The 27,221-nt window shown below is 43.8% G+C and overlaps 1 protein-coding gene across 1 annotated transcript in view; it reads left to right on the top strand.

The window, feature by feature from the left end:
• Positions 1 to 24,398, top strand: part of FBLN7 (fibulin 7) — a 710,294-nt gene extending 685,896 nt beyond the window's left edge. The window contains exon 8 of the mRNA XM_069607833.1: positions 20,865 to 24,398. Coding sequence (XP_069463934.1) covers positions 20,865 to 21,237 — 373 coding nt within the window. The 3' untranslated portion in view covers positions 21,238 to 24,398. The remainder of the gene's footprint in view (positions 1 to 20,864) is intronic.
• Positions 24,399 to 27,221: the final 2,823 nt, after the last annotated feature.

Here is a 27,221-nt window from a genome sequence, read left to right as displayed (position 1 = left end):
ATGGTTTAACGGCGCCGTAAAGAGCTTCGGCGCTGTTAAACCATTAGCGCCTGATTACAAGGTCCCTTAGCGGGTTGGAGGCTTTAATGCCTGCTTTTTGCAGGCGTTAAAATCCAAACCGGTAAGGGACCTTGGAGCTAATTACGGCAACCGTAATTTACGGTGCCGTAATTAGCGCCTTCCCCATCCCCATTATGCCCTATGGGGCAAAATGGGGAAGGGCAAATGGTGAATGGGGAATTACCGCCCCACCAACCTTGTGATGGGGGCGGTAATTCCGCCATCCACCATGCCGGAGACCGGCATGGACCATGGTGCTAATAGCACCATGGTCCAGCGCCTGGGTCGTAATGAGGCCCTAAGTGTTTGTAACCAATTTCACCCCTTGTTATCCACAATAATAAATGTAATAATTGTTATTAGCCCATCTACTACACTACTCACATACCATGCTGCACACATTTGTTAGCTCATAAACTCCCCTACAACACCTACCAAGAGGTGAATTAAGGGAAGCTAATGGAGACCTGTTTGCTTGTTTTAGGGAGTAAAAGCAGCTAATGCCTTAGAGCATATGTAAAAATAAAGACATTAAATGACAGAAATGGATTTCTGGTCACAGACCCTAGGCAACACATATCACAGAAAATAAAACCATGACATTGAGGTGGCCTCCCCAAAAGCATTGCCTTAAACCATCAAAGCTGGGATTGGTCTTCTTGGAGAATTCACACAGTACTGGGTCTAGGGCATACGTATTCAAACACCCTCTTCTGGAAGCTGCATGTAAGTTATCATCTTGGAACACAATAATTAAATTTGCAACAAGCCACGGACCTTTGGAGCATAGATCCTAACACAGATTTGCTGGCAATCTGTGAGAGGATCTCGAGAGAAATGGTCAGTTTCCAACAGCGATGAATGCAGCTGCTCGAGGTAAGAATGATGGCCAGCCGATAAATGTTCAGATAATTGAATGACAGCCTACCCCCACAAGTATTGTAACACCCACTTCTCAAACGGGCCAACTTCCCTTGCTTTCATGCAGGTGTCACAGTGTGGCTAGATGATTAGAATTTTCAATATTCATAGGTGACGATTTTGTGGGTTATCAGGAGACCTGGGCCTGTTCCACAGCTTTCAAATCACACGATCAATCTTTCACTCTTCTGGCTGCTAAATCTTCTCAAAGGATTAATGAAGGTGGGCTCATGATATTGACCAACACCAGACTGAAAAGTACACAGATTGAATATTATACAGGGAGCATACCTATCCAATGGTTAACTGTTATGGCCCCAGGAGAGTAAGTGATCTGTTCTTCAGCATCTATAGCAAGGTTTTGAATACCTCAGAGAATTCACATAAAAGTCTGCCATTGATGGAAGCAATGCCTAAGGCGTGTTTTCATGCTGAACGCGGTATACGAGTAGTGGTTGGAGATCTTATCATTATATTAAGCAGACTTTTGCAAGTTATCAGAGATTGAAAATTTTTACTGGACATATGGGATTTTCGGAAACCCATTTAATGGGGTAACAAGGCAGGAAGAGGAACAAAGTTTCTTACTCACTTTCTTGTAATCTTTGGTCTTTGCCACCTGAATGGGTGTACGCTATCTGACACGCCAACTGCCTTTACCTACATCCCTAGTCTCAGGGGAACCGCTATTGGTGGAGGATTTAAAAATCATTAAGAGATTGGAGAGTGACATGAGCCACTTACTGCAACATTTACCATCTCAGCTGTTCAAACCACTCCTACTTTGTTACATGAATATTATGTATGCAATAACAGGAGAGGAGTAATGTGGAGGCACCTCTTGGAGATGAATAGTTGTACTCCCGTTTTCCAGAAGGGCAGATATCACATTGAATCCATGCCGACTCCTCACTTATCTCCTCCAAATAGATTAAGACATTTTGACATATTGGCTATTAGGAGAAGCTGTTTATTTTTTCGACAAGACTTTGGGTTTTACTAGGACTGTTGTAGAGTGAAAAAAGACCAGCTAAAACTGTGTAGCGAGATACCTGTTTTGGGAGACAGTTGAATATGTCATCCATGGTTTGGGTATGTTTGCCCGAATCTCTTTTGTTCATGGCAAACTCAGCGAAAATTATTTGACCGTGGGCCAATTGAAACACACATGCGTTTTTTTTTGCCCCACCCACAATACAATACTGCATAGGTGAGAAGCTTTACTCACTCAGACAACAATACTAGCTTTATCCCAGGCAAGTACAACAAGACATAGGCCCTCATTAGGAGTGTGCCGGTCTCGAAAATAAGGTACAGGTAAAAATGTTAATGGCATCTTTTCCGAGTCTGCAACTAGGGCCTGTGAACTTCCGGCAAACCTGACCTGCCAGTAGTTCAGGCCCCTACCAGCAGATCCTTTACTGAAGCACGGCACTGTTTCTAATAGTGGCAGTGTTTCGGGGTTCCCACTTACAGTTCCGCAGCCGCCCGTAATATTCCAGTATTACCGTGATATCATACATACATTAAGAACACTAACATAACCGAGGTATAAGCTGAATGCAACACGAACGATACACAAATATAGGTCTTTAATTTAGAAATAAGAGTGTAATAGGACAGTCATCTTCTTTAAAATGGACATCACAACTTGCTTTTGAATAGACAAAAGCCTTGAGACTTTCAGAAAACTCAAAAGGCTGAATCCGCAGGAATACAGAACTGTGCAGAGCTCAGGCAATATTTGTCAGTTAGTGCCAAGGTCAGAAGGAGATAGGTTGGATGGGAATGGCAGATCAAAGGCACAATAGTGATTCCCAGGACATAGGCAGGATACTCCCCAATTAATTCAAACTTATAAGAGCACAACTGACATTTGTTAGCCGAGGGCAATGGCACAGTGAGCTAAAAAGACCCCATGGAGACAGGAACATAATTTCAGGAAAATGTCAGGGGTTGCGTAAGTGATATCACACAACCCTTGACCCCCTGATGACATCACAGGAAGTGATGTCATTTGAGCCCACCCCCAAGTGACATCATGGGAAGTGATGGCATATGACCTTTCACTCCTCGACAAAATAGGAAGTGGCATCACATAGCATTGTTCCCCAGTGCGCTAAGAAAAGTATGGTTACTGTAATATGATATACATTTAATACACGAATGGATCACCATATGTAGCATTAATATCAGTGTATACAAGCCCATGTTACCAAATTATTGTAAATGTAAGCAGACGTCCAACAGAACAACCTGGACTTTTGTACATCACGCCTTGGGATAAACTAAACAGACAGCATCTTGCAGAGGCCTAAACCCCGAAGCGCAGACATCCAGTAACTACCAAGTGTCTGACCACAGACTGGAAACAGCATCTGACCAACACAAGTCCAACCAGAAGACAATCAGAGACTGTACCACTCCATACATTTACACTTGGACAATACGTGCAGGGATATTCTTGTCAATAGTGCACTTTGAACCATTGCACAGCAACCCACTCCCTCTAGTCACCCAAAGCCTGAATATCCCCCAACCATTTTCACGACAAGCACTCCACAATCCACTGCGAGTCACTATGGGCCCTCTGTCAACAGCTTTAAATGTCTGGCACCCACTCCCACTCTCCAAAACCTTACACCTCCAATGCCTTGGTCCAACAACTTCACGTTTACACAGTGCCACCCTCCAGAAACTTAAGTCTCCAGCATTCTCCAACACCATCAACCTCAAGCAAACTAGCAACTTAAGTCTCCAGTACCCTCCTTCAATATCCCAAAAGTGTGTGTTTCAATGACCCTCCTCAAACATCTTATATGAGCATTCAATGCATTTCAACTCTCTTACAACACATTACATCTCACACACTCTCTCCCAACATCTGTAAGACACTAGTACAACATCTTCTGTCTCAAGTACCAGCCTCCATACCATTGAGCTTCAAGCACACACCTCAAACGCAGAGCTGTGCCAATGGTTATGAATGATTTGTGACCTTCCAGCCATCACCTTTCTATTTTGCTTATTTAGTAAGTAAGTAACGCACCATTTTTTTTGTTTGATGGCAGATAGAGGGCAACAATGTGTTGCAGGTCACAGTAATTGCAGTTTTTTAAAAGATTTTAAAATGTAAACTGCAGCATCAGCTCCATGACATCACCCCTAGAAAAGGCCTATTTTCTTATTTTATTTGGTCCTTTATATGTTCCTTAGTGCCAGCCTCCTCCAGCTTCTAAGCACTGGAACAGGAACTGAACCCATGCATTCTCTTGTTCCCAAAGCAAGCATGTTGCCGCTGAGCTGTGCTTCCAAATATATATATCTATATATATATATTTGCTTGAGGAAGCAACGGATGGTTTATTTCAAAGGTGGAGAGCAACTTGTAAATTAATTATCTCACCTTGCGTCTATCTACAGTGTGCCCGTGATGCCGGTACGGCCGATATGGACCAGGTCACACATTGCCCAGGCAGGAATGGTGGCAGAAACCACTAAGGCACACCCCCCTCATCCCAGGCTCAATGGCTTAACTGGATGTGCAAAGTAGACAACGAGAAACACTGATGAGATGTGCGTCCCAGCTGTGCTGTCACTGAGTACTGCAGGCTGCTCTTACCCATTCCCAGCTAGCTAGACCTAGCCCCCAGACCCTCCTGCTGCTATAGTACTGGGTATGAGCTGCACAGCCAGCTCCGCCTCTGAACCCAACCATTCAGGCATTCTTCACTGATAGAGTGCCAACCTGTTACTGAAGACGGCTTCCTGGTTTTTACTGCATCCCTGTTATTTCTCCACTAACAAGATCTAGATTCCAGGTGAAAAAAGTGGTGGCATATTTAGCTGCATTTACAACCGCCTTTTTCAGGTACAATGTAATTATCTCCTCTTGGCACTGCCTCTTTGTCCAGTGGCCCAAAGTTAGCAAGGACAGGTCTAGGGTGAGCAGAGGGGGGCCAGGGGTAGCAAATGACATCCCTGCATGGAGATTAACTCAAGAGTGTCCCTGGAGGCAAAGGAAAACATAGCACATGCATTAATGAAAGCAAAAATCTCAATAAATAGGAGGTCATTCCCCTTCATACACGGTCCTCTAGCACATGGCATATAATTGGAAAACACTGGCTATTCATCTGGTGCCATCAGAAGATAGGACACATGTGGTAATCCCCAAATGCACACACAGACCCAAGGTCAAGCACATAGAGATTGCCCAAGCTCAAGGTCTAAGGATTGAGGGATGGTCATTTCTTTAATGAATGGAAGACAGTTCATGGGCCTCTCTCCCCCTACAAACTTTCTGGCACATATCTCGACAACCTGTCAAAATATCCAAGGCTAGTTAGCAAGAAGCCATCCAATCAAATACCTTGGTGTCATGCTGCCCACCATGTAGTATGCCAGCCAATTGGTTTACTTAGAAGTGATGTATTTTTACTTTGATCAATGTTGGTATGGTCTCAGGAGGAGCCATCAGATATAATTTCCCCAATTAACTGTGTAACCTGATCTGTGTGGTGCATTTAAAGTCCCTAAACAGAAGTCCCATTCACATGAATGGCAGGGTTTTAAACACTGAAACAAGAACCGGCTGGCCTTTGTTTTCCAAGTAAAATTAAAGAGCCATGTGGAAAGTGGCCTACCTGTCATTATCAATGGATAAGCAGCATTTTAATTTACAAAAGAAGGAGGAATCAAAGATCCCTGTCACATGGAAAACATGATTTTTACACATTGAAAACAAAAAACAGCTTGCACAGGTGTGTGCAAATAAAAACAGTTTGATAAAGTAAAAGTTGAAAAAAATATCACTGCTCACAGGAAAATGTTTGGAAAACAAAACATGATGTGTGGATTGACAAAGAGCAATGTATATTATGTTTCACCCACAAAACTCCAGTGACATTTGAAGAGCCACTTTGTCTTCTTGAAAAAATTAAAATTCCCACTCCGAGCCTGGATGTCACATCTCCCATTATTTAATGACCAACCGCAATAAAAATGTCCTGCTAAAGGCGTCGAATTTCAATGTTCTCCAGACCTGCTGGTCCTGAAGTGAAAGTTACCCTTGGCTGGAGCATGACTAATATGTGTGAAAATGGGGGCACTCACTTCAAAGAGCAAGCTTCCAACACAAAGGAGATAAAACATTTTTTTTAAAAAACCTTGGCCACAGACTGACCCAGTGCAAGCAAATGGCCGGAAGGCAGGAGCCAGTGCCATTTGTCACACAGGAAAATTCACAATTAATTTAAAAGGACTATTGGCATTTGGGCCTTTTTCTGAGCCATCATAAGGCGGATTGATTTAAATTTTGTACCATTTTGTATGTAATTTCTGGGTGATTTGGGGGATGTAAAATGCATCTACCCGTGACTCTGGGAACTGTAATTGCCAGTTAAGCTAGGTGTCTGGCTAATCTGAGCATGATCCAAATGTGAGAGTTGGTGAGCGAGTGGACAATGAAATTAGAGATATGCTTAATAATTTAGATATTCATAACTGTTGTGCTTTTTGTGGAAACGGCAGAAAGGTGCCACATGACCGTGCTACATGATATAGATTTGGTGGTCAGCTTATCTAATTCCCCATGTTTAGCTGAAACAGAATATATGTTTAGTTTGGCAACTCCTAGTAAAACTATGAAGTTGTGATACATAACTAATTGTTGCCAAAAATTTGAAAGGAGAACAAAGGATGATGACAAATGGGAATTGCTATACGTTGCTCCAGGCCCCTAAACTAATCCTGACTTGGAGGCTGGGTTTGGGAGGAGGGGCAAGGAAAAGGGAGAAAGACAGGAGGACAGTTCACAGAGACAGAAAGTCAGGAAGGCTGCCATCTGACAGTTGTAAGGAGACACCAGAGCAGATTGCTGAGAGTGCATCTGGGTGGAGCTGTCTCTCTCTAGGAAGGCCTCAAAGCTGACTTGGTCCTATGGTGGAGAGCGGGAGGCCATCTTTGAGAGTGGAGTGACCAGACCCCTGCCCTATCTTCCCAGGGCTCGCTAGCATATGTTAGCAAAAATATTAATTTAATTATTTCCCCATTTGGCAGAACACTACGGGTGAATTTTGTTAAAATTTGAAATTAACAAAGCTCACTTCTCAGTCTTCGCTGAAAACTATAGCCTATAAGTTAATTAGGTAATCCTTGTTGTCCAGCTGACCCTGATTTCTTTAAGGAAAATGGGTGTTCAGTCCATTCTTTTTAATCCAGCTTGCCCAACACAGGCCTTTCAGTAAGGGGGGTCTGAAATCCAAAATTCCCCAAAGAATTCCAATTTTTCTGTCTGACTTCCCAACATAGACCAAAGCAAGGGGGGATCGGGGAAAAAAAGCGATACATCAACCTGTGTTTATTTTAAACCAAAAGTGTGGCCAAATTATAAGTGTCATATGCATTTTTACCAATGTGGAAATCCTACTGCAACCCTTTTAAGCCTGCAGGAAAATCAAAATTGCACAACATTACATAAGTGCCTATGTTATTGATCAGTGTAATTATTTAGTGAAGTGACATTTGCAGAAAGTAAGAATTGTGATTATGTTCTTTTTAACTCACTTTTGTGATTTATTTATGCTGAGAGAAGTTGATTGTGTTGTGCCATGGATAAAGTGGTGTTTTCACATTTTCGTACTAATTTCTATTACTGTTAAGTTAAATAAATACAAATATATTTGCCGTACACCGGCCTGGTTCTTGGCTCATTGTTAGCTATGGGGAGAGGGATCCAAGGGGCATGATATGTGTCTGAGATAGGGCTAAAAAAAGAAAATCTTTGAAATAGTTTATTGCATAACCACTTGCGTGGGGACGAAAGGAACTCCCCGTGTTGAGGGTGGCTTATCAAAAAACCATTACAAATCCATATGTAGCCACCATTAACTAATCCACCTTCCCTGTAGGTTTTGTAAAATTGTGCTGATATATGACACGAGAGATGATGTGTCAGAGGTACTTAAAGTGAGTTTTGTATGAATTTGGTGAGAGACCCAAGATTTGTATGCTTGTATACTGTCCCTGCTTTATTTGGGTGATAATTAAGCTAAACTTTGGCTTGCACTTTGTCTACTTCATCATTGAGTTTGGCTTGGAGTAATTCCAGTACCTCTGGCATACGGGGAACTTCTAGGTCCACTCAACTCCTGTTAGCCCTCACGCATTAAGCAAAGTGAGAAAGTATTACAAGCACTTCTTAAGTTCAAAGAAAGAAGCATTCACAATGAAAAAGTGGAACATTTTGCACAAATGCGTTGATAAAAATGGTTCCAGGTTTTTTTTTGCGCAATTCTTGATACATTGTTCACATGTGGATAATTTAATCACGTTGCCTCAGAGTAATATCATTAGTTATTCTATCATCTAATGATCCTTCTACAGAAATGTAAACAATGCTCAGGTGTTGACCCTGGTGTTTACAGGGTTGCAGGAACTGACATTTGCATTAATCAAAGTTGAAGTAGCTATTTTATCCCAGATGTGTGCAAAAGCTCCTCAACCGAACAGAACTCCTGTTGACCCATTTTAGAAATGATGTGACTTTATGGGTAGATAGTTGCTGAATCTATTTTGGCCTCTGGCCATTTACTTTGCACCTGGTGATCAGCAACTAGTGTACTCATATTCCAGAAATATAATGTGTACTTAGCCTTTTAAGATCTGAGGGCAGCCTTTGACCTAGTAAACAGGGCCACACTGTTGGCAATATTAGCAAAGAAAGTAGTTTAAATAGCATTATTAGAGTCATCCAGCTGATGTACTTGAAGAACACTGTAGGCATCAAGTATGGCAGAATGGGTGAAGAGACTCCTAGCTTCAACCTGACAAAGGAGTACAGCAGGTTATGTGTGCTAGCCCCCACGTTATTCGAACTTGATGAAGTAGTATATGAACGCAAAGCATCAGGAGCAGATCGGAAAGGAAATCACGCAGGAGATGTGATCTTGATGGCAAGGAAGCAACTGCTTGGTATCTTCTACCTTTTCTGGTATAGAAGATCTTCCGGAGAAATGTTCTGTTATACCTAAGCGCTTCCCAGCTGCAGCACTGGAATGGGATATACCAAACACGTTGATCCTGGAAAGGGAAAGAAATTCTTATCTTGGGTATATAATAAAATGTAATGCCTCATCATCCAACAATTTAGTCGACAAGGCCATTGAGCAGTCTTCGGCACATCAACAACCAGACTAAATATATAAAGTATTGAAACATGATGCAGTTTCCTTGGGCCGTGTTCAGGGAAGAATGCCAACCATGCACATGGACCTGCAAAACCAGGCTGGCTAATCTCAAACATCTTCAGACTATGCGAAGGAATAAGACCCGTAGGTCCGGCATTGCAAACTGGGCCCTCTTCCCTGATGAGGCATAAATTACATCTCACCACTACCTCAAGCACATCTCATACAGTTTTTTCATCCCAAGCAATGATAACCTTTTGCTTTGCTAGGTGCAAAAACCTATAGCTGGGAGACCTGCTTTCCAAAAGAAATTGAACAAACTGCACCCCTTCTTTGTGTGGGACAGTCAAGGAATATACACATCATTTGATGTTAATGTGCCCCTTTTACGAGGGTCTTTGACAAAGGAGCCCCTCCTACATATTAAGCAGAGAAATATGTCATTGATGATAAAAATGTGGCTCTTTTGCACCCAATGAGCGATTTGCACCCCAGAACCATCTTAGCAACGGCAAGATTCCTGCCAAATGCACAGAAGCAAATGAAGGTCCCACGGCTTGAATCCTTACTCTCATATGGCTATTGCACAAACCGTTTCTACAAACTATTGGTGGAACCACTTGGACTGGTCAGAAGGCTGACACAGATGTTGAGTAATCTCTTAGCTAATGTCTTATCTTTCAGTGATTACTTATCTCTCCACAAATGGAGCTGTAATGATGTCCTTCTTCTTAGGATTGCCTTTTGGCTTTACTCAAAACTAATGTCTCAAACTCACTTTTCTGCAGACTTTTAAGGTTTTATGTTTTTTTTCCTCTTAGGTTTTATAGTAGGTTTACCGATTCATTGTCAAGTTATATAGGTATTATGGAATGAAAGACACTGGTGGCCAAAGTGAGAGAAAATAGATCTAAATCTATCATAGAGAATGCATGTTTGGCATTTTTCATGCAACTGTGCAGCAAGTCATGGAGAAAAATGGCTCACCAATGCCGTCTAGGAGACATTTAAAAGTATTTAGACTTTTTAGAAACAGTTGCCATGTTGCATTTTACCTCAGATTGCCTGTTTCTGATGCCATTGTTTAGTATACACTTTAGTCTTTTTCACGTTTCTCTTTTTCCTGTTAATTGCTTTTCTTCAAAATGTTTGTTAGCTAACAAACTTGATTTTAAAAAAATGATCTTGTGTCGACCTTTTGTTATTAAATCTTTTAGCTGTGTTGTTTTTGTGTCGTTATGCCTTCTTTGCAAATGTCAACATCTCGGTGAGTAAGTTTAAGCTTGACCAATGAGACCAAACAACGAGCTGTGAAGAGACAGGAATGAGACGCGGACGCAGAGGACTCATGTTTTTGGTTATAGACTTGTATTAAATAATAGAGGGGTTGGAAAATGCCTCACTCTCCCTACCCTAAGAGGTATTTTCCCCCTACCTCAACCATCCCACCTCAAGCAAAACTAAGGGTCTGTCCTGTGTCAAGATGTCCGGAAAAAAAAATGTCCCGTGTCCGAAATCCTATTCTAGCCCTCAAATTCTAAAAGTAACTTTAAGTTTAAAGAATATTGTCTCTGGCATTGAAAGTGCACACAATGTTCAAATTCAACTAAAAGGTATAAATCCAACAAAACTCTCAACTGGTTAATATTCACAGTTCCAGGGAACGACTCCCTTCCCCAGGTTTCACTTCACCAAAACAAAAGTTTGAGAAAATAATCAAGTTCTTTGTAGACCAAGAGGATAGCTCCCTCCTCTTTGTCTTGCAATCCACTGCCGGGGAAATGACTCCCTTCCCCAGGTTTCTTTCCATCTTCAAAGTATTTCACAAGCCAAAGGGCATGTGTCCTCCTTTGGATTTTCTTATGCAGTTCATTCCCCACACTTGGGTTTGCCTGGTATACACTCCTGCCAGGCCCCTCTTATGCAATTCACTTCACACACTGGGATTTGCCTGGTATACTACCCTGCCAGGACTTTCTTATGCAGTTTCCTTACACTGTGTGTGCCCAGTTCTCTTAACTTGTTAATTCCCTTTAATACACAAAAAAATACCTGGTATACTTTCCTGCCAGACCTTAATACATAATGTCCCTCTGGGTTTCCCTTCTTGGTCTTTCCCAAGTTTGTACTGTGGGTTTGAGATCCCAGTCCCACTATCTAGAGCTTCCCATTCTTTGCCCGACAGTGCTTCGGTGTCCCAACCCTTTCCTTGGGCTCACTGGTTCTTTTCCTGCAGTCTCACAGCATTCCCAACTCCAAATCAAGGGTTTCTCTGGCTCTCGTGGCTCTCCCTGGCCCTGCAAGCACCTCCGGCAGGTAATAGATCCTCAGTCTTAGTCCCAGCTCCCTCGGCTGTCAGGAAGCACGGCTTGCCTCCTCCTGCTTTGCCACATCCTCCAGGAAGCTTCCCTGAGCATGTCGCTCATCGGGCTGTCTTCTTGCCCTATCTTGCCGCTTTGTCTTCTGCACTGCTGCCAGTTGCCGTGCTCCAGGTTTCTCCACTCGCCTGTTAATGTGACAGCTTGGGTTTCCCGGCAGCACCTAGCCAGTTGGATCTCCCATTCTCACGGCATCCTCGTTCTGTATCAGGTTGAATAAGAAGACAAACTCCATACTTCTCTTCCCAGCATGGTGTAAACCATGTCCTGACAATCGGATTCTTCCAGCTACTAGACTGCTGGTGTTGGTTCTCATTTGGAGTAATCATTATTGCACCTTCCGTCTTCCTCGTCTCAGTTTTTGTCACTTTGTTATCTGATATTGAAGCGTACTGTCAGTAGACTTGATAAGTTGTCAAGGGTGATTATGGCAGTATGCCATTAAGGCATGAGGAATGGAGGAAATATCCCTAAAAGGGAAAAGGGCATGCCATGTCTCACTGGATGATTTCATGTCATCCCGAGGGTCGCTTCCCTTCATGTGGTCCTCCCTCAAATATCCACCACAAGGGTCAGGATCATGGTAGCGGCTACTGTCCCCTGGCCACATGAGGAGAGGCTATCTCAGGGATAGAAGTGATGACATCAGATTCCTCACAGAGCTAATAATTTTGTTTAATACTTTTTGGTAAGTCAGTGAAGAGTTGAGCTAATCAGATTGTTACTGGAGCTGAAAATGTATCAATTATTTGGACACTCTCTTCCCTCGCTCTCCTCTGTGTACTAGGTATTTTACCGAGAGATTAAGCGAGAGAAAGAAAGAGACAGAAAGAGGGAGAGAGAGGGAGCGAGAGAGAGACGGTCAAAGAGAAAGATAGGGAGGGGGAGAGAGAGAGAGAGAGAGAGAGAGAGAAAGAGAAAAAGAGGGAGAGAGGCCATGTCAGTCGGCCAGTTAGTGAATGGATGTGGAGGCTTGTAGTCCTCCTTACCATTTACAACTCAGGTTCTGTCGACTGTATAGGGAGAAACTTCGCTGACACAGGAGAAGTAGGTCCCCATGCCATGTAATGGATGAAACCCTTCCTCGCTCTTGTAGTTGCGAGGAAGTGGTGGAGCAGTGCTGATGACTGGCCCCATGGCTAGGATTATAAGAGGGAAATAAGCAGGAGGGGGAGCGCAGAGCCAGACGAGTTGAGCGGCAAAGAGGTTTTGCTATTTTCTCACTCAACCTCACTGCTCCCTATCGTCACGTGATTGGCTTCAGCAAATGTCAAAGGAGTGCCATCTGGGTTTGCCCTCGAGCTAAATCTTTGGGTTTTCTTTTGGACTCCCGTGATCCTCCACCTCAACTCTTTCGTTAAATCCGCTAATATTCATGTATATTCTTTGAGAGCTATTCAATCTTCTGCTTTTTCAGCTCCCTTTCCTTTATTGGCTCAATCTTTCCTTTTGGCTCACGTTGACTTTGGTAACTCTTTATTGGAGGGGCTTCCCCAAACGTCAGCCACACCCCTGAAAGCTGCGCTGCACGCGGCTGCCAGGCTAATCCTGAGGACAAGCAAGTTTCATAGAGTTGCCCTGATTCTAAAAAGTCCTCCTTGGCTTTCACTAGAAGCAAGAATGTCTTTTAAATTGATGTGTATTACCGCCAAAGACAAGCATGTTTCTACCCCCTTATATTTAGCTGCGAAGCTTAAGATTTCAGCGGCCTGTAGAAGGTTAGGTAGCCAGGAGCCTGTATGAATCGAGGCCTCTGGCTCTAGACTGGCAGCCTCCTGCAAGAGATCTTTTTCAAGTGCTGCAGTCACACCTTGGAATGCACTTCCCCCTTAAATACCTGCAATTCCTGATCATTTCAAATTTAGAAAGTTTTTAAATTCCTGGTTTCGGAACTCCGTTTTTTACTGCTTTTAGTCATCTGTGTTAGGAATGCAGTTTACCTTGAAAGTCATATTATTATGTATGTATGTATGTATGTATGTATGTATGTATGTATGTATTTATTTATTTATTTGGTTATTTGGTTATTTGGTTATTTATTTACATTTATAAAGTGTGCAACAGCCCTGAGGCATCGAGGCGCTGTTACAAGACAGCATGCTTAGTTACAGAAAATGGAGCGCCGCAGCCCTGAGGCATCGAGGCGCTGTTACAAGACAGCATGCTTAGTTACAGAAAATGGAGCGCCGCAGCCCTGAGGCATCGAGGCGCTGTTACAAGACAGCATGCTTAGTTACAGAAAATGGCGCGCCGCAGCCCTGAGGCATCGAGGCGCTGTTACAGTACACATATTTAGCTACCTGGTACATTTATACATATTTACATAAAATGCTACATTATTGAATGTCATGATCAGTAGACACTTTGAATGTCTTGGTTCTGGGTTTCCAGTTTTCAGGTAATCGTAGTGCTTGTACTGGTTTTTAGATGTAGGGTATTATCGATGTTCTTGAATTGTAGTGTCTGTGTTTTACTGTGCGGGATCAGATGCATTGATCACGCTTTATGAAAATGTGCAATAAATAAATAAAATGGCAGCACCGCAGGAGGTGCAGAGAGTCGGCCCCCCAGCCTGGAATGTGGGCGTACATGGGCAAAGGAGGTCAGACGTCTGAGCCAGCTGGTGGAGTGATCATTCGGGTTCAGGGGCATCAGTAGCCCAGCGAGGCTCGTGGGACTGTATTTCATTCATCCATCCTGGTACTAGTTAAAGAAGAGGAATTAGAACAGTCGGCCATCACTTGGGCAGTTTATGGTGCAGTGTCAGACACATCTACTCCATCAGTCCTGGGGGGGGGGGTGGTGAATCTTAATCAGAAGTCCCCACTGACACATGCTTAAAATCGGAGAGTGGTGAGGCTGTGTGAAGTCATGCTATGGCATTATGGGGAGCAAGGGATTTCATGTTGCAATGTTGTATAGAACATGGCTAAGCTGCTTAAGCGCTCTCACAAGAGATCTGTGTGTCACCAACCGCTGTAAGTTCAAACCCCGGCAAGTCAAGGCAACATTTCAAGCTCAATACATTGCGTAGCAATCAATGAAAAGGGTAATAATAACACCTATAAGAGTGCTTTGAAACAGGACAAAAATTCCTCTCTAGGCACTATATCAAATCGTGAACTGTTTTCAAAACGGAAGTGATCTAATAAAACACACTGTGAAAAAATGAGCAGGAGGGATGACACCGAAGTACAGACTGCATACATTTCACAAGTGAAGGGCCATTTTGTGCTGTCATTTGCATGGAGTGATTGGTGTAAAATGCAAAAGTGGAAAAGTACTTTAGGAAGTAGAGAGCGGAACAGAGAACATTGAACCAGAGGCAAGAAAGAAAAAAACAATCAGCGTCAATGTGTTGTGATATTAAACAACACATAAAATAGACTGTCACTACTGTTTACTAACTCACTATTATGCAGATTTGTCACATGCATATTTGTTGCATCACGGCATACGTAAAAAACTGAAGAATGTCTTCCTGTCAAATAAAATTGTACTGTTTTGTTCCTCAAGTTGTGTTTGTTCAGAGCTAGTAGTAAACTAGCTCTCTGGCAAGGCCATAGTGACCTCCTGTCAAGCTATTGGCTTGGGAAGCCTTTGACTCAACCCCCCTATATCTCTGAACTCCTTAACCCTCTCGAGTCAGGCCCCCTAAAAAAGAGGGTTCGCCCATTCTTTTTTCTCTTCTTCCTTTTCAAAGGGCCATAGAAGAGAGCAAAAAAGGAGAAGGCATAAGAGAGCGGGAAGTAGGTGGAAGACGAAGGGTCAGGGGGGTTGGCAGTAAAAGAAACAGGGCCTGGCCTAGCAGAGAGTTAGAAGTTAGGGAACACAATGAGCGTGGGAGGAGGAAAGATGCCTCAGGCATGTAGCTCTCTGATTCTTCTCCACCGTGCCTGCAGAAAGAGCCTTCCTATTCCTAGCGCTCTCCTGAATTGATACATTTGCCTGGAGAGCCCAGAACTAATTTCAGTTAGCCAGAGGGTAAACAGAGGCCAGTGAGAGGTGCACAACCCTTCATTTCACTAGGCGTCTGGGGCTTCTGGGAGGAAAAAAGGCATCAGTATTCCAGCAAGATCATCGTCACCAAAGCCACCATCACTAGGGGATTACAGGGCATGCTGTGATACTCTCCGGGGCCTGGTTGGCCAGGCTTATGTTGAAGAGCACATACCTAACCCTAAGCTACCTGGGTGGCTGCAGCATAGAGGCTGCACTGGACATAGGGCTGTGGGAGCGTTTGGGAGTGTCATTTGGGAGTGTCGTTTGGGACGCGTGGAGGACGCAGGGCGCAGACCTCTGCCCGTTTTTCTCCAGGATTAGGCCCTGATTCTCAGTGGTGGAGCCAGCTGCTCCAAAATTGAGGGTGTTAAAGGCAGAAAGCAGCCCACTCACCCCCAGGGCAAAGAGTGGGAAAGGCCTGTTACATCAAGAGCCTTTCAAATCTTTCACTTTTGAGAGCAGAGTGTTTACATTTAGGAATCATGAACAAGCAGCAATAAGAAAGCATACAGTAGCAGAGGACAGAAGACTGCCCTGCGCATATCGGTACACCCCAATGACAAAGTGAAAGATTTAACTGACCTGCTTAGCTATTAGTGGCTCACACCTCACAATGATTATCATCTCTCTGTGAAGCAAAACATCCTCTGAATTGGGTTGAAAGATAGATCTAATGTGCCAAAGGAAGGCAACATGGAAATTCAGTGTTCTGCTCTCAGAGGAAGGAGGGTCGACAGCCAAATGGGTTAATGCACCTACTGCAGCCTCCTATGTGTAGCCTGCAGGTGACACATTCAGTTGCTGGTGAGATGCTGATACAGGTTTGCTTGCTATGCAGGGGCCGGTGGTCTCCTCACAGCACCTCCAGAAGGTGTCCTGTTTGAGTCCCAGGGCAATTATTGTATCAATCATGACCCGTAGATTACACCTTTTCCCCTCTTTTTTTCCAGTCAATTGGGGCCAGAGAGACAAGCTTTTGTATGGGCGTTACCGAGGCCAGAGTGCAGAACACAAAGGCACAACTGTTAGTAGGAATGCAGGTATGGAAGGGGCATTAGCTGTTGGCTGATCATGCAGGGCAAGGCATACCCATTTTCAATAAATAAATGATTTAAAAAAAAATAAAACATGCCAAGGAGGTTTCAGACATTGGATTAGAACTCAGGTCTCCAACATTCCAAGACCAAGCACTTACCACTTGAGCCACTGGTGGCAGCGCCTCTAAGAGTAGCTTTTGGGCCTATATATCTTTCTCCTGCATGCCCCTGTGAGCATACCCATTTGCATTGTGAAACATGTTCACTGAATCCAACGAGGATAGAACATCTGCATCCCCCCCACCCCACTCCCCACCAAAGCTAACTGCAGTGGCCTAGAGGTTAAGTGCTTGTGTTACAGTGCTGGGGACCTGGGTTTGAGTCCTGCTTTCGGCACATAAATGGTATAATCTCCTTCTAAAAGGGGAAGTGGTTATGTAATGATTTCCCTGGAAAAGGGAGGGTGGAAGAAAACAGAGAGGCAGGACTGTGGAGGAGAGGGGAGAGAAAGTGAGGGTAAATAAAGGAGGAGGCAGGCCAGATGAAGAGGTCCCTGTGGAGAGGTGGAGGGAATGTAGGATAAAGTGGGCCCTGTGGACAGTGCCGAGGGGGAAGAGGGCCCTGTATTGTGGCAGGGGTCGGTGTGAGAAAAGGGACCATGGAGGAGGGTGGAATGGACCCCACATTGGACTGGCATTTTTTTTATCATCTGGCCCTACCCTTTAGGTACCCTTTGGTCCTCCTTTATTTACCCTGCACTTCCTGGCCTCCGCAGCCTCCCAGCCTCTCTGCTTTCTTCCACCCTACTCCATGCCCTTTGAGACCTACCGCCACTCAGCCCCACCTCCACTCGACAGGGGCCCATGTGTCTGGCGCTACCTCCCCCACCTCCTCTTTTAGCATGCCCCATCTCTCCTCCTTTAACCTGCACTTCCACAGTCCCACCTTTCTGCTTTCTTCCACCCCAACTGCAACAGGAGATTATCCAACTATCCCATTTATGTGCCAAAAGTAGGACTCGAACCCAGGCCCCCAGCACTGTAATGCAAGCACTTAACCTCTAGGCCACTGCAGTTAGCTGGTATTTGGAGGAGCGGGGGGGCCAGATGTTCTATCCGCGTTGACTTCAGTGAACATGTTTCACAATGCAAATGGGTATGCTCACAGAGGCATGCAGGAGAAAGATATATAGGCCCAAAAGCTGCCCTCAGAAGCACAGCCACCAGTGGCTCAAGTGGTAAGTGCTTGGTCTTGGAATGCTGGAGACCTGAGTTCTAATCCAATGTCCGGAACCTGCTTGGCATGATTTTTAAAAAAAATAATCTTTTTTTTTAATTGAAAATGGGTATGAATTGCCCTGCGCGATCAGCCAACAGCTAATGCCCCTTCCATACCTGCATTCCTACTAACAGTTGTGCCTTTGTTTTCTGCACTCTGGCCTTGGTAACGCCCATACAAAAGCTTGTCTCTCTGGCCCCAACTGACTGGAAAAAACAAGCGGAAACCGTGTAATCTATGGGTCATGGTTGATAAGATATTTGCAGGGGGACTCAAACAGGACACCTTCTCGAGGCGCTGCGAGGTGACCACCGGCCCCTGCATAGCAAGCAAACCTGTATCAGCATCTCACCAGCAACTGAGTATGTCGCCTGCAGGCTACACATAGGAGGCTGCAGTAGGTGCATTAACCCATTGGGCTGTCGACCGTCCTTCCTCTGAGAGCACGAAACAGAATTTTCATGTTGCCTTCCTTTGGCACATTAGATCTATCTTTCAGCCCAATTCAGAGGATGTTTTGCTTCACGGAGAGATGATAATCATTGTGAGGTGTGAGCCACTAATAGCTAAGCAGGTCAGTAAAATTTTTACCTTTGTCATTGGGGCATCTTGATATGCGCAGGGCCGTCTTCTGTCCTCTCCTACTGTATGCTTTCTTATTGCTGCTTGTTCATGATTTTTAAATGTAAACACTCTGCTCTCAAAAGTGAAAGATTTGAAAGACTCTTGCTGTAGCAAGCCTTTCCCAGTCTTTGCCCTGGGGGAGAGGGCAGAGGCGTAGGCAGGGTAGGACCTGAGGGGCAAGTCCAACCCAAAATCTGTAAATGCCCCCTCAGCAGCGCTGTGTGGGCATTTACAGATATTTTTGTCAGTGCAGTGGGCCCAACTACATTAGCATCAGGCCCCATTTGCTAGACAATCCTGGCTATGCCTCTGGCTATCCGTGTTATTCAGCTTCTCTGTGAGCCGTAGAGAGTGCATCTTGGTGAAAACTCTTTACAGTGCCCGCCATGTATCAGACGCTCGAAAATTTGGAGACTAAACAAAGCAAGATGTTGTTTCAAGCAGGTTGGCCTATGCTCGTTCACTTCGTGTTTATTTTCAGACACAGAAGGGGAATAACATCACCCAAACATAAACAAATCCTTCAAAATAGCTGGTACTTTAAGGGTGCCCTAGAAAAAGCAATACGAGTGCACACGTGCACAAATGTGTCTTTAGGGATCACTAGCCCCCTTCCTACATTCATATCATTCAACACATTAGAAATGACTTTTGATGTTGTGGTCATGAGACTACATCACACTAGGTTGACATGAAACTGCAATGTTATGCGATATTGATTCCTAAAGCCTCCCAAAAATATGAACTATCAATTGTACTAATAGTTGAATTAGACAAGAGAACCGTACTCAGATTTCATAACTGCTTTTTACAACAAAAAATGCCATTTAGTATTGCATTTAAAGCATAGCATGACAGGCATGCCAATAAAACGGTGTTAGGGAGAGTAGGGTGTCCTTTACTCCTGCAGTAGCGTCTTGTAGTCGTGTGCACCTAATCCTGTATTCAGAGCGTTGCATTGCTAGGGAGGAACAAGAAACAATCAGCACTTGTAGATGGTGGGGTTTATTGCAGTTTAATCTTATGATCCTGGTCAAACACCACAGGTCATTTGCTCTTGTGTTCCAGAAGGCAGAAAGGGAAACAAACTGTAGTGGGAGGAGAGTGCCTTCTTTTGCTGACACTCATGACAGGCTGCCATTGTGACCTTTGGCAAGGAGTATATTGGTCCTTCTTTTCTTCCATGGATTGGAAGGGAGAGCAATAAGTACATTGGTATGAAAGGACTCATTGCAGTTCAGAAATGTGCTGATGTTGAACCAGTATAGGATGAGGGTCCTATTTTCCATGTGAGGGAGGAAAGATCAGGAATCGGCACATGGAGGTGAAGGTATTCACTACAGTGCAGCCCTGTGATCTTGATTGGAGGGATTCACCACAGAGCAGCATTGTGATCTTGGGCAAACAGTAAATAAAGAGCTCAAAGGAAGATATGAAAGCAAGTATATCCTGAGATTTATGTTCCATTATGCAACATGACTCACATTACTATAGGAGCTTTCCTTTATGGTTCCATCGTTCTCCGCAACCTCACTCACTATTCCCAATAATTCATCCAACAAATCAAACCCTTCTACCTCTACTATCGTGCATGGGGGTGGCAACTAGTTAGTTATTCTTGATCCCTGTCCACTGTGTCGCCTATCGTTATTTGCCATCTTACTGCTTTCTTAAAATTAACCAAGGCAGACATTGAGCAAGTTGGCATTGAAGGCTTGGAGGTCATTTGAAAGGCATTTGTTTAAGTCAGCCAAAGGCATCAACTACGCTTCTCTCAGCTATCCTACGCAATGTTTTCATTAGATTTCTAAGACACTTTGGACATGTTGCTCAGAAAATGTAAAGGTTTTAATAGACGGTGATACACATGCTGAAGTCCGGCTATGAAACTCTAGAGAGTAAGCCTTTTTGTCCTGTCGCGTGATACAGAAGAGCCGTACCCTCTAAGTGTTCAACGCCAGCTCTATTGGCTTTGCCGATGCTTGTTTTTTACTGACATGAGGTATTGATTGTGAATTCTTAGGCATTGTGATTATGTGTGATGCAGGTTTTTGGTAAAAGCAGAAGTACTGATATTGAGTTGGTGCATGAAGGGTTCACAGGAAGCAGCGCAGGAGAGGGAATTTAAAGGGAAAATGGGTCAATATTGCAGATATGTGCCATACATGAATCACGCTGTTCCTAAACCATGTGTACTTTGTACTTCTTTGTTAAAATGATCAACTCTTAAATGAATAGTCCCAATTGGCTCATTAAATAAACAGCTACCATTTTCCAATGCTGGAAGATTTTGAAATCAGTAGGTGTTTTGCATGTATGTGATCTACGTGAGTTAAGACCCAAAAGTAAGACCCTGTTTTTTCTCTCTTTGCCAGCCAATGTGAACGCAATCCATGCCCGATGGACAGCAAATCATGCCACCACGCCCCGAAGACCATCTCCTTCCACTACCTGTCCTTGCCTTCCAACCTGATGACACCGGTCACCCTCTTCCGCATGGCCACAGCTTCGGCTCCCGGCAGGCCTGGGCCAGACAGCCTCCGCTTTGGGATCGTGGGTGGGAACAGCCGGGGGCACTTTGTGATGCAGCGGTCCGATAGACAGACAGGGGAGCTGATCCTAGTCCAGGGTCTGCAGGGCCCACAGACAATCGAGGTGGACGTCGACATGTCGGAGTACCTTGACCGCACCTTCCAAGCCAAGCATGTGTCGAAGATCACACTGTTTGTGACACCATATGAATTTTAAGAGGAGCACCTTAAGATGTCACAGAGACGTACAACTCTGGGGTCGATCTCGTGTCAAGACCATGCTGTCTGTCAGCACAGGTGCTCAACCTCTTCCATTAAGCGACTCATGCCCTGTAAAAATATGCATAAACATTTGGGCCGCCACAGCAGTGTCGGTATAGCAAGAAACTACAACAGGAAACCCAACTTTAAATATGGCTATAAAAGATGGCAAAAGGCAAAAACATTCCTTTCATTGTTTTGAAGATTTTTTTGTTCCAAGAACTGCGCAAGAGAAGGCACTTTCAATCCCAAAAATGTATAAGGATCATTTATAAGGAGGGGTCGAGGATGAGCGGTTTGAGTTGCACCAGCAATATAAATGCGCGTGTCACATAGCTGCAAATCCTTCTGCTTTCAGTATATATCTGTAGGGTGTGAAGGTGCTCCCCATTACTGCCATTCTGCACTGTGCCCCACCTACCGCTGGTATCTCCATTGGGGCCCATCCGTTGTGTGAAAGTGCTGTTAAGGTAATGTTATACAGTAGAGGTATTTCATACTGACTAAACTCCTAGAGTGTCCCTGTGGGCTTGTTCATTGACACAGTAGATGTAATTGACATAGTAGATGTAATTGACACAGTAGATGTAGAACTGAATGATAGGTGAGCCTCAGGGGCCACTGCTTCCTCTTACAGGTTTGCAACTGAACCAGTCTGTTTGTTGTATCGGTAACCAAAAGAAAAAGGGAGGAGCCATGCAATGCTTGACAGCTAAAGCAGCCATTATACCGTAGAATGTTGGTGCCTTCTGCCAACAAGGCTTTCAAGGGGTAAGCAATCAGTGCCATCTTTCCGCACTTATTTGTTCCGGCCAGAGAGGAAGGAACGGCAGGCATTTGTGTAAAAGGTATGGGTTTGAGGCCGTGCAGAGAGGCATTAAAAGAAGGCCTGGATTGGGCGAGGACTCCAGGTCAAGAAGATTGGGCATCGCGTGAGGGTTTCTCTGACAGCGCTGCCTTACACCTGAGACTAGGCCTTCCCTTGAGTATGCTGGCTGAAACTCACACGATTATTCTTCACAGAGTGTTTTCCAATGGGGTTTTGCCATTATAAAACGCCTTTGTGAATTAGGCCCTGAATCCGTTTTAGCCTGTGCAAGTGAAGCAATGTTGCACCGTTCAACGGGCTCCATGCGGAAATCTTTCAAGTTAAAAGAAAGAATGCATACATCTTTCCGAAAAAGTTGAATATCACATGACAGTAAAATCAAAACGTTAAGTGGAATGTTCAAAAAATCGAACAGAAACGGCGCTAGAGCATTGCTTTTTAAGCACATCATGAACCACCTCACCCTTCCCTGTTTAATTATACAATTTCTGAACTTTTCAACAACTTCATAAAAGAGGGTAACCCCCTTCCCTCCAACCTTCCCTCAGACCTACCCCACAATACTATTCTGGCTCGCCTCCCCACTGCTAACCAGTCATCCAGCCTCTGCATGTTCATCTTAAAATGCAACTTTAGGGTTTATCCTGCATTTAGAAATGTCGAATGTTTGGGCCTCATTACGAGTTTGGAGGTAGCCATGGTGCTATTAGTGAATCTGTGAATGAGGAATTACTGGGTCATTCCAACCTTGGAGGACCCGGTAATTCCTCATTCACAAAACCATTCCCCATTCCCATTCGAGCCCCCATAGGGCTCAATGGGAATGGGGATGGACGGGCCCGTTATTAGCTCCTTGGTCCCCTCGTGGGACCCAGAAAGGACATCTGGTTTTACCAGACGTCTGTTCCGGGTCCCGCGAGGGAACCTCGTAATAGGGCAGAATGGGTTTACCGGCACCAGCACCATTACCGGTGCCGGTAAACCCATTCCACAAGGGTCGTAATGAGGCCCTTTGTGTTTAATGTGACTTTTTAAGAAGTATATTTGTCACTGTATATTTTGAGCTGTTACCGCACTGGGTCTGTCGATCTTTGATTCTTCCCTAAACCTAAGCCCCATAGCGTCTTATTTCCAAGCAATCCGTTTTCTTGTAATTCCATAGCTGCCTTCTTGCCACTGGTTACCATCAGGGCCGGACCGGGGCATGACATCGGTCCAACTACCAATGAAAAAGTGGCCCACAATCACACATTACAATTCGTTACTTCCAGACTGTTTGGGTACTATCCAATGGGGTGTTTTGGGTGGAATATGTTGCAAATAATGCATTTGAAAGCATATTTGCTTAGTAACATTGATTAAAACTAGTGTAGTAACTTAATAAATTGGCTCACTCTGGCCAAAAAAGCAGTGCATTCAGTAAAACACCTGGCCCATACTAGAATCATGGGTTGGCACTTCAGGTACTGCCCTGTTGCCCTAAAGGCCTGCCCGAGCCTGGTTATCATATCATCAGAGCCACCTCGAGGATGAGAGCAGTTGGCCCTACGTCTAATGCCATACCGCTTGGCACGCTAGAGTTGAAGGCCCTCGCTATTGCTGGAAAAGGCAGAGCTGGAAGACACACAAAGTAGGCGAGAAAAGCCAGGACATGCAAAAGGTGATCCTGAGGACATGGGCCAGTTGGTAACTCTATGATCCTTGATGAATTATGGCCCCGTTTCCAGTTCTAGTTTACTTAGTCATAGTCGCTAATGCTGCATTCTATTAAAAGAAGGTCTTAAAGTCAGGAACTACATTTTTAGCAAGCCTTATTTCCATGTCACAAATCCGCCTGCCAGCGGATGTCCCCAAACAGTCGCTTGCACCATTGCATTCAGGTGCTAAGGTTTCACTTTTCTCTGCAGTTTTTTTTTTTTTAAGTGGCCGCTCATCTCAGGAATCTAGGATGGATGGGCTCAGAAGGTGTAAGTAAACCAGGCCACGCCTCTTTTCCAGCTCTTTCCTCCTCCCCTTACATGGAGGCATGGGCTGGTCAGGTATGTAGATAGGCCTTGCTTTTCTCTATTCCGTTACTTGCTCCGAACTATGGCTGTTTTTAACTCTCCTGGCTTTCCTTTAAAAGAAAAAAAAACATGTTTATCAACCCCATGTATATTGATTGTTGGATCTGTATACGTTTGCATTTAATTACTGCTTTGATTTGAAGGCCATGTTGACATCCTTGTTTTTGTTTGTGTGTTGGTGGAATGTACATATTTGAAGGCCAATAAACAAATAGATAATGACCTGTGACTCTGGAGTCAGTGATCGAAATGATAATAAAACAGAAGCTGTGGATTGAAGTATTTTAAAAAGAAAGGCTTGCAAGCACAAATGAGGAGGGAGCTGGGACCAGGACAATGGATATGTATTTTATTTATGTGCTTTATCGGGTGCTTTGTAATGAGTTCAAGATCACAGCAAGGCCCCTTCGGGGTGTAAACATGAGAATGCAAAACAGAAATGTGACATGAGGTCTGTGAACATGCGGTTCCATGTTAATTCAAATAAACATATTACTTCTTGTTAATGTACTTCGTGGTAAGTACATTGCATTTTTACTTCAATTTATTTTTATTGGGAGGAGCTCCCCATACCCTTTTCCCCTTCACTACCACCACTATCTCAAACCCTTCCCCACCTTCTTTTACCGCTTAATGCGCAACTACATGTATTTCATTTGAACTAATTACCACAGAGTAAATGACTGTAGAGTAATTTATTTTGTGGAAACAACAAGATACCAAACATGCACAACCCCTGGCCACCTGAATAAAAGCTGCATGTTACCCAAGGAGTAGCTTGCATTTTTTTTAACGCTGGAATGCAAGCAGAGAATCCGGAATGCGGCATTACAGTTGCTTAGAGATTGGGACTGATTCTCATATGGCAGACCACAGAGCAAACTGCTCATGACATACTGCAGTGCATGGAATGGAGGTCCCCCTTTTCACAACTGAGCCCTGGCTCCAGAAGGAGGGCCACAGGCCTCATATGCATATGTGTGTGTTATGCATGCATGCGCATGACACCCAAATAAATAGGCATTAGCATCCTGCGCCCACATGAGGGAGGGTGAGGCCTGAAACGCCTGCCACCTGCAGAAAACAAGCAGAAATACCTTTGTAAATAAGGGATGCTCTGTAGTATTCCTTTTCCACACCCCTGGCACCCTCAAAAAGCGTACATTTTCTTTTAGGGGCAAACCGCAGGCACTACGGCATTTGGTTACCGGGCACTAACATAAAATGCTTTTGTTTACCCAACTTGTATGTGCAGTAGAGAACATGCTAACTAAGTTAGACACCATTTGTCCAGCACTTGGCAAGTTGTCTGTTGCCTGCTGGTGGCGGCTTGTGGTAAGTTCGAGAGGCTGTCATTTGTATCAACTGCCTTAACTAGAGGGCTCCCCTGTACCACAGAAGTAAACCTATGTACCACGCACCATCTAGTCTTGATTGCGATAACCCAAGCAGACATTTCTAGAGTTTTCTAATGTCTGCTGCGTGAGTAGGGGAGTAGACATTTCGGAGTCTTACTTCAGCCCAGGTTTGTGACGGTTCTACAATTAGAGATATGCAGTGATTATTTCTACAGGAAATATCTTGTAACTGATTCATTGTTTTTTTTTTTTTAAATCTCTTTATTAGTTTTAACAACAGGTAACACAGAGATTGCTAAGAACAACATTCAGATTTCATCTACTCATCGTCAGCATCTTGGGCATCTTGCCGCGTTTCACAATCCTGCTGAGTAGATCCAGTCAGTGGCAGAGGCAGGTTTTGATTCCAGGGGGGGTGGAAAGTGCTCCAACGGGGGCATCGGTCAGAGGGGTCAGGGTCACTACCATTTCCGTACGTTTTGCGGGTATAACTAGGATCTGTTGAAAGATAGGCATTATGTCTTTATCTTGCAGCGTTTATTTCGTGTTCAATTATAAGTGAACAAATGTCTGTAATTTGTACGTTTCAGCATTATTTATTTTTCTACTTCACTGTCTGCAAACTGCTTATTGGGATGCTTCATATGCAAGGCAAAACTGGCAGGGTGCTTTACCTGATATATATTTCATTTATAAAAACGTAACACTTCACGCCACATCTATTATCAGGTACACACCACACATTTGTTATGGAGGGAAAAGTCCAATTAAATGTAATTTGAATTTGACAATGAAATCTAGAGACTTTAATCAAAACCATCAGCTAAGCAAATTAGAACAATTTCAACAAACATTCGCAAGCAACCAATACACCATAGTGTGCTGGTAACCAGGCCAGACAATAGAAAACCACAGAATGCAATGGAAAAATGTTTAAATAATGTTCCTAGATTCTCTTACACAATGTTCTTCCACACAAACAAGCCATCATTTGTCCAGATATTTCAGTTCAAAATAAAATACTCTGATAATATAAATACTTAATCATTGCAGCAGTATTAGATAAATAAATTCACTCAAACGCATTCAAATAAACAGGCTGAGATTGCTCCTTAAAATGTAGGGTAGGAATTTGTCCAGAAGGTCCTCCTATCACAGACTGAGGTACATTAGGAAGGAAACATACTAAAGACTATTCAAGCAGATGTTTTGCTGTGACACATTGGGACAAAAAAATAAACTTTGTCCCAGCAACAGACAAATTGATCCTGAAACAAAGCTAAACATTAACAAACGACTTAAGTACAATTGTATACATATTTGAATATAATTGTCATCATAATTTCCTGAGTGCATCAGTGCAAAATCTTAGAAAAATATTTCTTGGTACCAAAAAGCCAACATGTGACCAAACATTTGAGCTGAAAATAAATATCTGTGATATCAAATGCTGTAGAACAAAATCTTGCAACATAACAATGGCTCAAAAGATGCACACAAACATATACAATTAATAAGGATCAAATGCAAGCAGAGATTGTGTCCCATGCTGAGGTGGGCTACGTAAGACTCATGTGCTTGTAGAAGTTTTGCTGTGACAGACTAGGACCAAGAAACCCACTGCCCAGCAATAAACCTCTGGACTATGGAGCCATATCTAAATGAAAGCACAGACTGCAATGATATG

Source organism: Ambystoma mexicanum, chromosome 4q (assembly GCF_040938575.1).
Source record: "Ambystoma mexicanum isolate Mex_15411 chromosome 4q, UKY_AmexF1_1, whole genome shotgun sequence".
In the NCBI taxonomy this organism is placed as follows: Eukaryota; Metazoa; Chordata; class Amphibia; order Caudata; family Ambystomatidae; genus Ambystoma; species Ambystoma mexicanum.
The sequence above is the reverse complement of the archived record's forward strand: the minus strand, read 5'-3'. Positions and strand labels throughout refer to the sequence as shown.